This window comes from Pseudophryne corroboree, chromosome 4 (assembly GCF_028390025.1).
Source record: "Pseudophryne corroboree isolate aPseCor3 chromosome 4, aPseCor3.hap2, whole genome shotgun sequence".
Taxonomy (NCBI): domain Eukaryota; kingdom Metazoa; phylum Chordata; class Amphibia; order Anura; family Myobatrachidae; genus Pseudophryne; species Pseudophryne corroboree.
Genome location: NC_086447.1, coordinates 366,754,144 through 366,768,582, shown reverse-complemented (window position 1 = coordinate 366,768,582; position 14,439 = coordinate 366,754,144). Strand labels below are relative to the sequence as shown.

General features: G+C 45.9%; 1 protein-coding gene across 1 annotated transcript in view; it reads left to right on the top strand.

Annotated features, from left to right (window-relative positions):
- The first annotated feature begins 2,757 nt into the window (after nt 1–2,757).
- B3GNT7 (UDP-GlcNAc:betaGal beta-1,3-N-acetylglucosaminyltransferase 7) overlaps nt 2,758–14,439 on the top strand; it is a 43,026-nt gene continuing 31,344 nt past the window's right edge. Inside the window, exon 1 of the mRNA XM_063916554.1 lies at nt 2,758–2,991. Within this exon, the coding sequence (XP_063772624.1) occupies nt 2,981–2,991 (11 nt within the window). The 5' untranslated portion in view covers nt 2,758–2,980. The remainder of the gene's footprint in view (nt 2,992–14,439) is intronic.

Below are 14,439 nucleotides of genomic sequence, written 5' to 3'. Positions count from 1 at the left end.
CATGTCCCCCCAGTGCCAGATATGCCCCCAGTGCCAGATATGCCCCCCAGTGCCAGATATGCCCCCAGTGCCAGATACTCGTCCCCCCAGTGCCAGAAATGCCCCCAGTGTAAGATACACACGACCCCACACTGCGCCCCCCCAAGTGCTGCTGACCGCTGCGCTGCTGCTCTGCTCAGTCTGCTGCTTGTGAGGGGAGGAGAGAACAGCGTGCGCCTCTACTGCCCCTCAGTCTCCACTCTCCGGTGGCGTTGTTTCTCTCTAATTAGGCGCCGGTCTGTGAGCCAATCAGAGTTCGCAGCCCGGCAGCTAAGACTCCTGATTGGCTGCCGGTCCGCGAGTTCTGATTGGCTCACGGGCCGGCGCCGGACACTGCAGACTAGGGCAGCGGGAGGCGCTGCGGGAGCTTACGAGCCGCATGTGGAGATAGAAAGAGCTGCATGCTGCTCGAGAGCCGCGGGTTGGCCACCGCTGGTGTAGTGGAGGGTGGCGGCCGGCCCGTGACCCTTGGCAGTAGCGTGGGCCGTGGAACACATGGCACCCTGCCCCCCGGGCCAGCCCGCCTCTGGCCCCCGGGCCCTAACACTAATACCCACTCAGATACTTGCCTTCAGGGTGTCGGCTGTCATTGTACTGGCGCTGGTATCCTGAGTCGGGTTTCCGGCATCGGTCATGCCAAATGTATCCCCAGCCAACATGTCCCCCTAGCTTCTCTGCCCGGTCTTATAGCAGTTGCTGCACTGGTAATCATTTATAGCTGTATACTGTATATATGTGCATATCACTACATACTGTATATGCACATATAACTGTATACTGTATATGCACATAAAACTGTATATACAAATACTGCATAACTGCATAATATACTGTATATATACACATATATCGGTATACTGTATATACACACATAACTCTATATGGTATATGCACATGTAACAGTATACTGTATATGAAGATACAACTATGTATGCATGTATAAGTATGTGCTGTATATGCACATATACCATAACTGTATACTATACAATGTAACAGGTGACCAATAAACATTAATGTCTTTTTGTTTACCATCATATTATTTAAATGAAGACACTGGATGAATAATTTATTGTAATATATTATCACAATAGATTACATTAAATAATTAATCCTGAGGATTCATTTAAATAAGAGGCGACAAAGAAATACAGATGGAGCCACACTAATCGTGACTCCATCTGTGCCTGGGCGCGCGCGCCCGGGAGTGCCTACAGCCGCGTCTGGGGCGCGCACGTGTCCGTGAGGGCGTGAAGCGCACGTGTCCCATTCAGTAGAATGGGAGCGTCTCTGTTCGCTCCCGGTGTGACTATACGGACGGATCGCTAGGCACGCCAGGATCGCTCTTATGCGATGGAGCCGCACTAGATAAGTACAGCTCCATCTGTATACACTGTTTATTGGTCAACTGCTGCTACCTATACCTTGCCCTTGGTATTGTAAGGATACTTTTATTATTACAATCCCCCTCACACCTAAGCACTCACCTGGCCTCAAGTCCCTTACACCATGAAGCACTGAAAAGGCTGGAGAAGTGAGCCTGTGGAGAAGTTGCCCATGGCAACCAATCAGCAGCTCAGTACAATTGTATAGTATGCAAATTATAACTGTTACTTCAATGATGATGGGTTGTCATGGGCAACTTCTCCACTGACTTACTTCCCCACACTTTTCACTGCTTCATGAATAGACCCCAAAGACTCTTAGGGGTCTATTCATACAGAAAACGAAAACATAATTGCTACTTATCACTATACATCGCATCGCTTCGATGCGATGTATAGCTGTAATAAGTAGCAATTCATGTATACTCACCCTTCCGTCGATGCGCTGCGGTGTCTGGGGCTCCTGCGGTGAGGTCATCTCCAGCGGTCCTTCCCAGCGATGCGCGGGGTCCAGCGGCGGGTCCCTTTGCGCATGCGCAGGGTGTTGACCTCCCGGCAGGCTGCAGTGGTTGCTAGGAGGTCGGGGGGCGGAGCCAGCGCGAGGTGCAGAGCAGCAATCAGGGAAGCATTGAGCTTCCCTGACGTCTCCGCACTACAGTTCAGGTTACGCCGTCCTGAGATGGCGAACCTGAACTCCATCAAAGGTATGGTGATGCGATTCAGGCAGAGAGCAGGGGTACCGCTGGAGAAGTCAGAGACTTCTCCACGGTAACCTGCTCTGTGAATTGCAGTAGGCAGAGAAAAGCCCTGTTTAACGCAAAAAGGGGCTTTTCACTGCTGCATGAATAGACCCCTTAGTGCATTATTCACCTCATGTAGCAGAAATGTGGTTTTGAGTTATTGTTGTTACTAACAATTATACAATTCCTTTAAAAAAAAACACAAGTGCAATCACTGCAATCAGACATTTATCTATTTTTATTTATATTTATTCGATTATCTATTTATATGTCTGTCTGCCTGTGTATCCATTCTGATTTATATTAATATATGTGTGTGTATAATTATTTCTTGCAGATTGTTAACATGAGACAGGTAGTCACTGTAGAAATTATATTTAAACCCTTAATTGAAACCAATAGTAAAAAGAACCTCTAGTATACTGGTTAGATAATTGTCTGCGAATGGGATAAAATCTCTTCCTAAGCTCCTAGTACAGGACATGGCACCAGGTAGAAGCGGTTGTCATAGAAAGATTAAACTCGGACACCTGTAATTTCAGCATGACAATAGTCCGAAAATCAGGGAGGTTGTTTCACTCCACAGACACCTAAGTAGGTGAAACAGCTGAGAGTCCTGAGAGAGAGGGGTTACCTAGGACCTCACCCCGCTACTTGCTAAATATAGGAATGTACACTGCAGCCGGACAGCCCTCTCTCGCTCCTCCTCCCAGCAGTCTCACCCTGCATCAGCGCTACTTCTCACTCACTGTCTCTCAGGCTGTCACACGCTGAAGGCTCCTCTCCTGCTCGCCTCTTCTCAGTCCCGTCCCCGGCAGGATGCAGCAATGGTGAGTGCTCGCACGTCCCCTGATGTTTCATCCATCTCTGTTCCAGCTCTTTGGCTTCGGCTTAAGCTACATTACTTCTACCCACTGCGTCTCCTTACTGCGGCGGGTACGGGGGCACAGTGACACTGCGGCGGGACGGGTAGGGTGGCACAGTGACACTGATATCGGCAATCATCCTCACAAGTATACGAGTATGTGTGTTCTCCGAGATCACAGGGAGCCGTGTGTGTACCAGTTGCTGCCTGCCTGCCTGCAGCGTTACCCGGTGCCCGGGCTTACAGCACAGTGATAGCTGCTTGCGGGGCTGGCGGTGTCTCTGGCTGTACCGGGCACTGGCCGGAGGCGGTGCGGAGACTTTGGTTGGGAGTTGGAGGTTCCGCAGCGGAGGGGACGCCGCATGTGACACACACCAGTGTCATGTATGTCAGGGGCAAGGCCCCCGGGGCCCCCGCTGCTGCTTCTGTGCCACCTGTCTTCTCGTTTTCCTCCAAGCCTTACTGGCGGCGGCATGTGGCGGAAATACATTAACTTTGTGTTGACACTTGTATACAATAAGATGTACTTGGAATTCATTCATTGTCACTGATTCTCTGCCACTTGCCTACTGTACCCTTGATAAAGTATTTCTGGAGATTGTGAGAGCAGCACCTATGAGCGCGGTGTGGAAGGTGGCGTGTACTGCTCCGCCTGAGAAGCGTGTTATAAAAATGACTTCCATCCGCCTATAAATGAGAATTATCCTGGAGCCAATGTGTTTTCTGTCGAAAACAGCTATAATTGGATAGCTCCATCGGGCTAAATGGCGATATTACTCTGTTTTTATACCACCGAAAAATTAGTACTGCTAATAGGATACATCCCTTAATGAAAAGTATCAATTCTGTTTCATTTTCTACCATAAATGAATATACCCCGCTGGCACTTTTCAGGACTTGGTCATGCACTGCATTATCTTTTACTCACAAGTGGTTCTCTATAAGTGGCCACAAGAAATGTTATTTGGATATGAATGTAGCATAGGGATCATTGTGCCTTATAACAATAAAGGGAAATAGACAGTACTAATGATTCCATTTGTATGTATATATTTCTGATTTAATTCTCAAGTGTATAAAGGTGCATTTCACAGAAAACTCCTGCAGAATGCTAATTAATACTACAGATTGCAATCCCCTTTATAATGAATGGGGACTACGATCTGGCCCCTACAGTATGTACTAAACCCTGGAAAGTGAAGCTTTTCAGAGTTTGGCCACATTACATTACACCATCTTCAGATGGTGTAAACTCCTTTAAGTCTATGGAGGCATGGTAGCAGTAGAGAGATCTTGGAATCCCTCTCCCTTAGCTTCGGTCTGGCTCCGATTCCGGAAACTGACACTGTGCGCATGCGCAGTACCAGATTGCCCCAGAAGAGTTTTTCACAAACGTGAAAAACTCCTTCAAGATCCCGGGGATGTAACATGCAGGGAGAGCGGTTATTGCTACAACTGTCCATGTGGGTTTCCCAACGTACCTATCGGGGATCTATTCCCTAAAACATGAAAATATCCTCCGCCAAACAGAGTGTTATTCTCCATGGGCCCTTTCACATTGCACAGTGACCCGTGTCGACCCGTCAATATGCCGGGTTGATACCGGGTTATTTTTGCGATGTGAAAGGGGTATAAAGGTGCATACACACTTGCCGAGAAAATGAGTAACGTCGCTCATTTTCACCCTTCCTGAGCGATGTTGCTCACTTTCTCGGCAAGTGTGTATGCTGCCACCAACCAGCGATGCGCGGCTCCGTGGGTTGCTAATGACCCTCGCTGTCGGCGTGCAGGCAGCTCAGTTTGAACTGTCGTCCAAGAGCTGCCTGCACGGCTCGGCAGCTGAGTGACGTCACCGAGTGATATGAATGTCATATCGCTCAGTGTGTATGCCCAGCCGCCGACCGCCCCGGCCCAGGAGGAGAAACACTAGGCAACGCCACTCATAGATCACATCGCCTAGTGTGTACCCACCTTTAGGGTTCTGTTGGAGCCTTGAAACACTGCATTGTGGGAGAATGCAGTAACAGAACTGCCTCTTCCCAACTTATCTCTAGTGTGACTAGACACAGATGGCATTAAGGTTTAAACTAAAGGGGGGTACTCAGGGAGAGATCCATGCTTAAAATCTAAGCAATCTGACTAGATTGCTTAGATCTTAAGCACAGATCACTCGTGTGTACCCCCCTCAGCGATAGTGATGCGTGGCCCCGCACATCGCTATCGCCGGTGCTAGATTGAGCCTGCATGCAGGCCAATCTAGCACATCGCTCATTTCACCCGCTGGGTGAAATGAGCGCCCCCCCCCCCCCGTCCTCCCCCGCATCGCTCAGCACACATCACGCTGTGCTGAGCGGCGGGAGAGATGTTTGCTGAGCGGTTCGCTCAGCACACATCTCTCCCATGTATAGGGCCCTTAAAATAGCATAGGAGAAGCAAAGTTTCCCTCATATCTGTAAATTCAGGACCTACGCAGCACCCGTTGAATCCATGGAGTATGCAGGAATCTGACAGCTGAAAAGAAAAGGTGGAGAAGTCTATGATTTCTCCAGATTTATAGCTTTACTATGTGTGTAGAAACTGAATAGTTTCCAGCTAAAATGCTGAAGAAAAGCCATGTATATATCTTTTTATAAATAGAGCTCTACTGTCAATATTGTAACCTGGATACAGTTGTGTCAATTGATAGCGACCAATGTTGCCGAATGAGTCACTGCTGTGTATGGAGAGGTCAGCTCTTATCTTCTACACTCAGTGGCCCACTGATGATAGCAACATGCACATGCAGAAGACTTGCGTGTCCAGTTCCCAGCATAATCAGCAACTAGATTAACCTGAACCCCTTCATGCTTTGAAACATTTAAATTAACAAATGGAAAATAAAGAAACATACAGTTTGAAAGATGGTCTCCCATAAGTTTTATGAAATATTTTTTAGACAATATAGATCAATTTAATATATAAAACACGGCATATGACGCATACTATGCTGAGTAAGCTGCCAGTGCAGAAGTTTTCCTGGGAGGTGGTTAGGGTTTAGTGGCAACATATAAAGAAGTTATTGAAGAAAATAAGCAAACTGTTTTCTTTGTCATATGTAAATATTGCGTTGTTGCATAACGCTGGCACTGTAGTTAAAATAACTACCTCACAATACTAGAGGTTGGGTTTTAATTCTAATTCAGACTACTATCTGAGTGGAATTTGTACTCCCTGCATTCAAGTAGCTTTATTCTGACTGTTCCTGACCAAAGACATTACTGGTAGATTAAGTAGCTTTGGACTCTATTGGCCTAGGTGTGTTTGTTTGTGTATTTGTGGTAAAGAAGTCACTTCTCTGCCTTTTGTCAAAAGAACAAGTGTAGATCTACATGTACTTATGGGGTTTAAAGGCATGTCATGGAAGTGAAGCAGTGTTACTTGGCGAGGAGTCTAATGTGGTGCATTTGTACAAACTGCAGGTTAAAAAAAATAATAATCTTAGAACAACCCGATACAAGAAAAAGGCCTGCGGTTTGTGCACTTTGACTGTCCTTTACCAGTTTTACTGTCTACATACAGTTTAGATGCCATATCCTGATTACTAGTCAACAGCAGTGGTTCCCAACCTTGGTCCTCAGGTATCCCCAACAGTTTGTGTTTTTCAGGTCACCAAGCAGGGGTGTGGATCATAGCATAGACAGTAACTAGGTCGACAGTGACTAAGTCGACCACTGTTGGTCGACAGTGACTAGGTCGACACCTGAAATAGGTCGACATGGTCACTAGGGCGACATAAACAAGGTTGACATGGAAAAAGATCGACATGAGTTGTTTTGGTGTCGTTTTCTTAGTAAAGTGACCGGGATCCTCAATTAGTGCACCGTGTCCCCTCGCCATACTTCGGGCTAGGTGTGTTCTTTTGCTACCGCTGCGCTCGGCACAAGTTACCGTTCCCAATTGTAGTCCACGTGGATCCTAAAGTATGAAAAAGCTAAAAAAAAAGTAAAAATGTGAAAAACTCATATCGACCTTTTTCCATGTCGACCTAGTGACCATGTCGACCTATAGACCATGTCGACGTAATGCATGTTGACCAATAGTGGTCGACCTAATGACTGTCGACCTAAGGATACCCCAAGCAGTTAAACAGGTGTATTCATTTCTCACTGACACATTATAAAAGACCCACAGGTGAAGCTAATTATTTCACTTGCAATCCTGTGAGGAGACCTGGAAAACATGAACTGTTGTGGCTACTTGAGGGCCACGGTTGGGAACCACTGGTCTACTGTACAGACTCCACATTCGTGGTGGTTGCTGACTAGTATACAAAACAAAAAGCATATTGCAGCACTTATTGCCTATTAGCCATTGACGTATGGAGGAATACAGTATCTTAGGTGTTGGTTACAAAGACGTGTGTGGGTGGCACTTCCGTTAGAAGTTAAATAGGGTTTGTGCTACAGCCTAGTGCTTGGTTAAGAGCAGGTAATAGCTGTCCCAAAAAATGATTAAACCCATAATTCATTTAACTTCCCAAATACTAACATTAGTAGGTTTATTTATACAAAGGAGAAAACCCTTTTTTTGGTGTAAATTTGTGTTTTTGTCCCCAGATAGGGCTTCTCCCTATCTATCAAAGGGTCAGGGGCTAGCTGGCAAATTATAGCATTGGACCCAAGAACATATTGCTGGCTCTTGAGATTATTGTTAAACAGTGCTTTACGGATAGCACAAGGAGATGAATTTATCAAAATGCAAAACAACTATTTTTAAATTATTTTCTTTAATTTGTAAAAATTCTGATCACTGTGTAATACAAAGAGCAGATTAGTTACCCTCCTGCAGTACAGAGAGACTAGTGACGACCAACATACAGTACAGTACAGAAAGCAGACTGGTAATCCCCATATAATACAAAGAACATTTCTGTGACCATCACACAATATCAACCCCTTCCTCAAAAGCAAAACTTCTTCAGCCTAGTCATAGCAAACATTAAAACATCATTAACCCCTATATAACCAGCACCATCATTTATTAATTTCCACATCATCAAATCCGTACTCATTTACCCTTCATTATATCCCTGAGTCTGATCAGAAGACTGAAATTGTGTGCCCAGTGTATCTGTCGCTGTATATTTTTGCCCACTGTATATTTCCCTGTAAATGTGTTCTCAGTGTATCTGTCGCTATAAATGTGTGCTCAGTTTATCTGTCCCTTTAAATGTGTGCTCAGTGTATATTTCCCTTTAAACGTGTGCTCAGTGTATATTTCCCGTTAAATGTGTGCTCAGTGTACCTGTCCCTTTAAACGTGTGCTCAGTGTATATTTCCCTGTAAAAGTGTGCCCAGTGTATCTCTCGCTGTAAATGTGTGCTCAGTGTACCTGTCCCTTTAAACGTGTGCTCAGTGTATATTTCCCTGTAAAAGTGTGCCCAGTGTATCTCTCGCTGTAAATGTGTGCTCAGTGTACCTGTCCCTTTAAACGTGTGCTCAGTGTATATTTCCCTGTAAAAGTGTGCCCAGTGTATCTGTCGCTGTAAATGTGTGCTCAGTGTATCTGTCCCTTTAAATGAGTGGCGACTGCATATTTCCCAGTAAGTGTGTGCACAGTGTATCTGACGCTGTAAAAGTGTGCTCATCGTATCTGTTGCTGTAAACATGTGCTCAGTGTATGTTTCGCTGTAAACTTGTGCCCAGTATATCTGTCGCTGTAAACATGTGCCCAGTGTATGTGTCGCTATAAACATGTGCCCAGTATATCTTTCTCAGTAAAAGTGTAAAGAAACAATTTTTGAGCACTCTGGGTTATTAAGTCATATTCCAGGTTATTAGGAGATATATGGGTGTTAGAGGTTTACGAGGGAGTGGGAAGTATAGAACTATGTACATCTGCTTACATGAGAGTGTCACACTTTGTAGCACTAATACATGCCCCATAACCTTGTAGTATAGAACTACGTACAACGTACAAATGCATGCATGTGTGTGTCACACTTTCTACACTCATACATGTTCCCTAACCTGGTAATCTAGAACTATGTACATATGCTTGAATGTGTGTGTGTCACACTTTCTACACTCATACATGTTCCCTAACCTGGTAATCTAGAACTATGTACATATGCTTGAATGTGTGTGTGTCACATGTTGTAGCACTCGTACATGCCCCCTAACCTAACTGGAGTATGTGTCAACCAAAGGGGCCCATTTATCAATAATAGCATTCGCATTGCAATCTGAGCGTATATTGGTGCCCAAAATCGCTTTGCAGTGTACACTTATGCCTCCTGGATGTAACAAAGATTACACACAGGGACATGGGTTCCGAAAGGGCAAAATACCTGGATTGCTCCGTACCATGGGGGTCATTCCGAGTTGATCGCTAGCTGAAAATGTTCGCTGCGCATCGATGATGCAAAAAAGGCACTTCTGTGCATGCGTATCCGGCGCAATGCGCACGCGCAACGTAATTTCACAACGGCCGATGCAGTTTCACACAAGGTCTAGCGAAGCTTTTCTGTTGCACTGCTGGCCGCAGAGTGATTGACAGGAAGGGGGCGTTTCTGGGTGTCAACTGACCGTTTTCAGGGAGTGTTCGAAAAAATACAGGCATGCCAGGAAAAACGCAGGCTTGGCAGGGAGAACACAGGGCGTGTTTGTGACGTCAAATCCGGAACTGAACAGTCTGTAGTGATCGCAAGCGCTGACTAGGTCTGGAGCTACTCTGAAACGGCACAATTTTTTTTTTTTGTAGCCGTTCTGCGATCCTTTCGTTCGCACTTCTGCTAAGCTAAGATACACTCCCAGTGGGAGGCGGCATAGCGTTTGCACGGCTGCTAAAAACTGCTAGCGAGCGAACAACTCTGAATGACCACCCATATGCTAGTTCCAAGAGGTCCGGGTCTGTTCTGCTGTCTGCAAGTAGTATGAGTGTGGTAAAGGTGGTAAGTAACAAGCATGCTGATAAAATAAAGCTTATTAATAATATGCTGGTTGTAAACTATATGCATTGTGCGGGTGTGACTGCAAGGAACACCAAACACTGTAATTGCAAGTCCGGAGTCACATTAATTACAAAGTGCAATCCATAATATAACAATCACATTAATTACAAAGTGCAATCCATAATCTAACAATCAGATATTTCCAAAGCGTTTCGCCTTTATTAGGACGTCCTCAAGTTCTTGATGAAGTCCTGGTAAAGGATGAATTACATTGCACCTCTACAGGTACCCATGTTGATTATGTTTCATGCTTGCGACCTAGCGGTTTAAGGGTAGAAAAGGTTAGTATCCTATATAATAAAGGCTAACCCTCCTCCTTACCTCTATAGGGGGAATTCAAGTGTTTTGCGCGGCGGTGGCCACTAGATGGTGCCTGACAGAGCAACTCAAGTGTTTCAGGTGCGCACAGATCATAGATGGCTGATTGCCATTTACTTTAGTACCAGAGCCAGATTTACACACAAAGGCCCCCCACCCCCATCTATCAAACAGCTTTCAGTGGAGTGCTAAATAACGTTTCCACTCACCGTGGTATATCTATATAAGATGAGCCTATCCCACGGTGAGCGGTAGTGATATTTGCCCTGCCAGCGCTGCTGTTTACACTGCAGAATGATGAATGATCTTTTTCACTAGGGGGTCTATTCATGCAGCAGAGAAAAGAACTGTTTTGCGGTAAACAGGGCTTTTCTCTGCTTACCGCAATTCACAGAGCGGGTTACCGTGGAGAAGTCCCTGACTTCCCCAGCGGCACCCCTGCTCTGTGGCTGAATCGCATCACCATACGTTTGTATGGTGACTGCAATTCATGTAGGAACGGAAAGCCCAGCTTTCCGTTACCCTTCGCAAAACCTCATCGCCATCTCAGACAGGCGATGGGGAGGCTTGTACAGGAGAAGAGCAATGAAGACGTCCGTCTCCTGCCTTCTCCCCGCCCCCTTCCGTGACAAGAGCCAATCAGAGGAGCCCAGTGCATATGCATTTGCATATGCCGGGTCACCTCCTCCTTGCTGCCCTTGCCCGCCGCTGGAGGTCTCGTTTCCCCGGCACATGCGCAGATTACACCTGGAGGCAGGAGGGGGACACTGCGCATGTGCAGAAGATCCCAGCCGCGGTATGAAGAGAGAAGACTGGGGAAGCCGGGATCGCGGAACAGCCGGATACCGCATTGCATCAGGGAACAGGTAAGTATTAATGAATTGCGTTAAACATCTGAAAAAACCCCTGAAATAAGAATGCGATGTTTAGTGATAAGTTAAACATAAACATCGCATTCTTACATGAATAGACCCCTAGAGTCTGTATCTACCGCACATGCGCTAATTCCCGGCACATGCTCAGTAGTGATTTCCTGATACTGCGGCCATCTCGGGACTGCAAGCCGAGCAGGGCGATGCTGTGCTACCTCTTCTCCGCCCCTCATTTCCATAGAAACCTGGCAGCCGCAAAGCATGCTGGGCTTACTTCCTGGAGCCGGGAGGCAGCGCAGGACAAACACCGCAACAGCGTTGTTTTAACAGCAAGAAAAAGGCGACGAATTGGAATAAGGTAAATGAGCGCTATTATAGAAATAGCGCTTGTTGATAAATAGACATTTGCATGCATCATTAAGGGGTGGACGCTAAGCTGATAGTGCTGCTTAATAACAGCGCTGTCAGGCATACTAAATAGAAACAAGCCTAATTATTATGGAAAATGAGTTTCCTGCAGGGAAACTCGTTGATAAATGGGGGTCAATATATGAGTCAAAGTGTACATGTGGGCATTATACACAGGTTCAGCAGTATATAGTGCTGGAAATTTGGTAAGCTTTGATCAGAGATGTGTGTGAAAGATAGGCAGGTGAGGCACTGCCACACCTGTCAGAGACTTTCTACTCCAGAGTTTTCACTATAAAAATGATAAGAATAAAACAAAGCAGATATCTATAATATATTCTTTGTATTTTTCATATACTTTATATAGTCAAACTCTGGCGTATACGTCAGTATGACAGGAAAGGCTTTACCTCACCTCACCGTACGTCACTGGTATTTGAAAATAGAAGCTGATTGGCTGGGACTTTATCTCTGTCACTCTATCTCTCTCTAAGGCTCAGTACATAGTGGAATATTAACTATGTGTGCTTTATGTAAGGTATTGTGAAAATACTTAATGTGCTGTCCATATAGCTTGTATGTTATGTGTAGTCATCTAGTTCATTCTAGTGCCTCTTCCACTGCAGGACCTGTTTTTGACCCCACTATATTATTTTTTATATTATTTCTACAATTCATGCAGGTACTTTTAGGTGCAACTTTTTGGGTGATTGGTATGATATCAATGACATTGTTGGCAACATAATGTTGAACACAGCATGCTGACATAGTACTAATATTAGTCTATGCATTGGAACTGTAACCGTGTTGGCACTATGGGGGGAATCCAATTAGCCCCGATCCATTTTTGACTGATAAAAATGAGTTGATATCGTGATTAATGACCGATGGTCATTATCACGGTATCCTATCACAGCCTGTTTTCATCGGCCAAAAACGTACCCGTGATCGTGCGATAACACACAGGATCGAGGTTAAGTCCCCAATCCCATGTGTTATCGCGGCTCCGGCAGCCCGCTTAGCGTGGATTATGCTTCAGGTGCCTGAGGCACCCGAAGCATAATCCCCGAGAAGTGCTGGTATCAGGGGGAGGAGCGCGCCACATCGGGGTTAATAGGATAGCCCCCGGCAATACAATTACCTGCGGTCATTGGCCGCGGGTAATTGGATACTCCCCTGTAACTTTAAACATAGTGGCAAAGCCTAATGTTAAAAGTTATAATGCTGCATTTGTACTGAAGGAATTCTATGGATGGAGTTTATTGTTAAAATGGAACATTTCAGATGTCGTTTTCCTTCTAATTAATATAATAGCTGTCTTACCTAGTACGTCATCAGTGACATTTATCACCTTCTCCCCCCCCCCCCTTTCTGCATCTCTGGACCTGCAATTAGGTAGACTTTCACAATCTTGTGACACCATTCCCAGTATTAACAACTTGCTCAATAGACTTCAAGGAAGTAATGATGGCAGTAAGACTGTGGAAAGCAGGAATACTTTTTACCGTGTATTTTCAACTTAACATGCACATGTTTATGATACATATTTTGGAATCTGTGGCCTATGAACTGATAAGGGCCCTACACACTGGCCGATTTTTTGAAAGATATGAACGACCTCGTTCATAAATGAACGAGAACTCGTTCATATCTTTCAGTGTGGAGACTCCTGCGATGAACGATGCGCGGCCCCGCGCTCGTTCATCGCTGGTCTCCCGTCGGCTGTGCATGCAGGCCAATATGGACGATCTCGTCCATATTTGCCTGCACTTCAATGCAGCCGCGTGACGGGGGGAGTGAAGAAACTTCACTCCCCCCGTCACTGCCCCCCCGCCGCCGGGTCGCTCGTCGGCCGTATCCGCCGTTGGGCAGCTCGGCGGCGGGTCGGCCAGTGAGTAGGGCCCTTTACCTTGAACATGCTCATAAAGACGCACATTGAGTTGGAATTGACATTTTACTATAATTTCCTGCTATAAAAAAATAAAACATGGCATTTTTAGAAGAGTTTATAAGTGGTTTATCATGAAAGGAAGTTTAAGATGAAAATGACCTCTTCTGGAACAAGCACCAAACACCTTAGGGTTTGGTAATTAATAGGACAGTTAACTGCTCACAATGTATTCCCCACATGTAAACAAATATAAAGGTAAAGGTGCAGAAATTTACCAAGGTTGTAACTCTTTCCTTGAAATACTGACGCTTTGAAATGATAAAGGTTCTGTGGCTGATGTACAGGGCCGTTTCTAGACAATTTGGCTCCCAGTGCGAGATTTCAAAATGGGCCCCCCCCCCCCCCATTGCTATAAAAAAAATTGTGTGCCCCCCCCCCATATAGCTATAAAAAGAAAAAGCATGCGCGCGCCGCTCCCGACAAGGGTGTGTGGCCTGATTAAAATGGGTGTGGTCTCATTAAAGTGACAAGGGTGTGTGGCCTGATTAAAATGGGTGTGGTCTCATTAAAGTGGGCGTGGCCTCGTCTGATATCATCACGCCCACCACAGGGGAAAAAAAATAAAAATAAAAAAAGTCCCCATTTTACACATTACAGGAGGCAAGTGTCCCCATTTTACACAGTGCGGCAGGCAGGTATCCCCATTTTACACATGGCGGCAGGCAGGTGTCAAGTGGGGGGGGAGGAAGGGGGAGAGAGAGAAAGATAGAGATAATACTTACATCTTTCCGCTCTTCGGGTCCCGCCGCCTCACGTCCCTCGCGCCGGCCGCCTCCTCCTTCCAGGCTAATCTCTCCTCCCTCTCCCCGAGCGCTCCTGCTCGGGGGGGCGGGGCTTCGCGGAATGACGTCACAACGCAAACGCGTCATTCCG